This window comes from Musca vetustissima, unplaced genomic scaffold, assembly GCF_032173495.1.
Source record: "Musca vetustissima isolate MV318-11 ecotype Yass unplaced genomic scaffold, APGP_CSIRO_Mvet_v1 utg31550, whole genome shotgun sequence".
In the NCBI taxonomy this organism is placed as follows: domain Eukaryota; kingdom Metazoa; phylum Arthropoda; class Insecta; order Diptera; family Muscidae; genus Musca; species Musca vetustissima.
This window is the reverse complement of record NW_026878121.1, coordinates 21,231-24,005: the sequence shown is the minus strand read 5'-3', so window position 1 is coordinate 24,005 and position 2,775 is coordinate 21,231. Positions and strand designations below refer to the sequence as shown.

The 2,775-nt window shown below is 31.5% G+C and overlaps 1 protein-coding gene across 1 annotated transcript; it reads right to left on the bottom strand.

Moving 5' to 3' along the window:
• Positions 1–223: 223 nt before the first annotated feature.
• On the bottom strand, positions 224–2,150 carry LOC133322922 (transcriptional repressor CTCF). The gene is made up of 5 exons (XM_061531874.1): positions 2,142–2,150; positions 1,446–2,088; positions 929–1,236; positions 528–872; positions 224–358 (listed from the first exon to the last, which is right to left on the bottom strand). Exons 1-5 carry the CDS (start codon positions 2,148–2,150, stop codon positions 224–226), a joined length of 1,440 nt encoding a protein of 479 aa, XP_061387858.1.
• Positions 2,151–2,775: the final 625 nt, after the last annotated feature.

Here is a 2,775-nt window from a genome sequence, read left to right as displayed (position 1 = left end):
AACTCAAAATGTGTTAAAACCTTAACAAAACGAATTCCAATAAAACTAACTACAACAAATAATATTTATGAAATTAAAAAAAAAAAACAGATACAAAACCAAGAGAAAATAAATAATGACTAATAACAAAAAAATTGTGTTGCAAATCATATCATTAAATTGAATAAAACATTAATAAAAAAAATAGAAAACATTAAAAAAAAAATAAGATTTGTTTCTCTTTTTAATTTGTATGGAAATAGGTGGGGAATTGTGAATCTTCAGAGGGTGCTGGTATTGTAACACCACCAGTGTCAACAGCTGGTTCATGTGGTAATGAATCAATACTTTCCAAGGGCAAGAAACAATCGGCAGATGCCTGGAAATATGGAGAGATTTGTGGAATTAAAAAACATACTAATAAATAAATATATACTGAATGTAAATATACTGGTCGTCTCTATAACGACAAATTAAAGTCTTTACAAATAATCATTATTTCAATACAAATCAAATTTATTAATGAAATTCTGATGGAAAATACTTACCTCATTACTCTTCTGGGGTTTTATTGCACTTTGTGAATCCTCATTTTTGCGTAACAAGCCCTTACGATGATCTTCCTTGTGAGCTCTTAGTTTTTCTTCATTAACTGTAACATAATTGCATAAATCACAGGCAATTTTCTTATAATTCTCAATATGATTTAAACGCATATGATGTTTGTAAGCATTAGCTTGTATACAGGTGAAGTCACACAATGAACATTTCAATTTAGCCGAGTCTTTATTGTGGCGCATTTGATGCTTGTGCAAGACACTGGGATCTCGTGTGGAAAATTTACAGGATTTACAATGTAAAGGTTTTTCACCGGTATGTTGACGCATGTGAATCTAAAAAAAGACGTTTATATGCAAGCAAATAATTCATTACTATAACACAAACTTACTATTAAGCTTGCCTTTCGTGACATTTTCTTGCCACATACATTACATATGAATGGCTTAATTTTATTGTGAACAGTTTTTATGTGCTTCGACAGCGTTTTTCCATTTACAAATTTCCGGTCACATATTTCACAAGTTTTTTCCGAATAATATTTATTTTGCCTCACTGCTGGTTTAGGCTTTTCTATTGGTGGCGGATTGCTGGAGGTATCTTGTGATTGCTGCAATCGTTTACGCTTCACAGCTTTTAAGGAACGCATAACTCGAGGACGCCATTTCTTGTGAACTCTCATGTGACGCCAAACTAATGCTAGCAAATGAATTCGAAATTCTGTTAATAAGTGCAACTCTTTTAATATCGAAAATTATGCAATTTATTGCGTAAAGTATGTTCTTAATTAAAGTTTTATACAAAATATAATCGAGATTTGCCAAACACGAAAAATGAAGTGTTGTCTTTTGATCAGACCAACAATAAGCCAATTTAACGTTAACTTCTATATAAACATTACAACTCACCAGAAGCATATGATTTAAATTCGCATACAGGGCATTTAAGTAGATCCACATCAATTTTATGAGATTTCCACAAGTGAGCAGTACACCGTCTCCAGTTATTTATTGACAATGAACAAATATAACATTTAAATGTGTTTTTACCCGGTACATGACATTTAATATGATTTTCTCGATTTTCAGCGTTGGCAAATTTGTAAATACAACTATTTCCAGCTGTACATTTAAGATTCATGCATTGTCTCAGAATCAAACGAAAATCTTTAAAAGGTACGGGTTTCATTTCGGGCTTCTCTTGTGTGTCATCATTAAATTCGGGTGTAATTATTAGTGGCATCGTTTCGTTGGTGCTATCGTTCTTCTCGGATTTTGTGGTAGTCAACGTTTTAGTTTCCTTATCTATGGGTACACATTTATGATATTCTATCATGTGTCCCCTTAAATCCTCCTTTAAATCATATTGGCGAAGACATAGCGAACAAACGAATATTATACGTGTAGGTGGCGGTGATTGTAGTTCAAATGCTGTGGTTGCACCTTCTGTAGTAACATTCCTACAATTTTGCTCTAACAAAGATGGTGATTCGGGACAAAATTCGATCAATGAATCTATATCATCTAAATTTTCCGTATTTCCTGCCATGTTCTAAAAGATAAAAAATAAATATTAGAATTTAATTAACATTTAAATCAGTTTACAATGTTCATATTTAACGCCCTAATGCCACGATACGTCTATTTTATATTTCATATGTGTCACCCTGTATTCAACTTTATAGTAATACAAAACACCCTTTGTCGTCCTTGGTCGTCCATTTCATTCATTGACTTATTCCACATATTTTCTTTTCTTCATATATCACACAATTAGTTCCCAATTTCATATCACCAGAGTCTTGTTTGCATTTTCCATAATATCACATAAAAAAGCAGTCCCAATAATTCTAATAGTGCAAAATACCTCAACTTGTTTTTAACAACAACTGAGAGAAGTAAACAATACAGTGTAAACAAACAGCTGGTACTAGAGTTGCCAGATATTTTCTGCTTCCCAATAACAAGTGAAAAAATACCGAGTACTCAGTTATTTACAAAATAATTGTATCTTTTCATTTGGGTTTTAGAAGCGTTTTAAACCAGAATATAAAAAATCTATTGTGGTTAATTCGACCAAATTTTGACAATAAAAATAGACGACATCAAGAAAAAAATTAAACAGTTTATTTGAAAATAGTTGACTACAAGAAAAAATAAAAATATTACCATGGTACACTTATACAAGCTAACTGCAAAACTACAACAATCGTGTTAGTTGTATATGTCGAAAATGTAA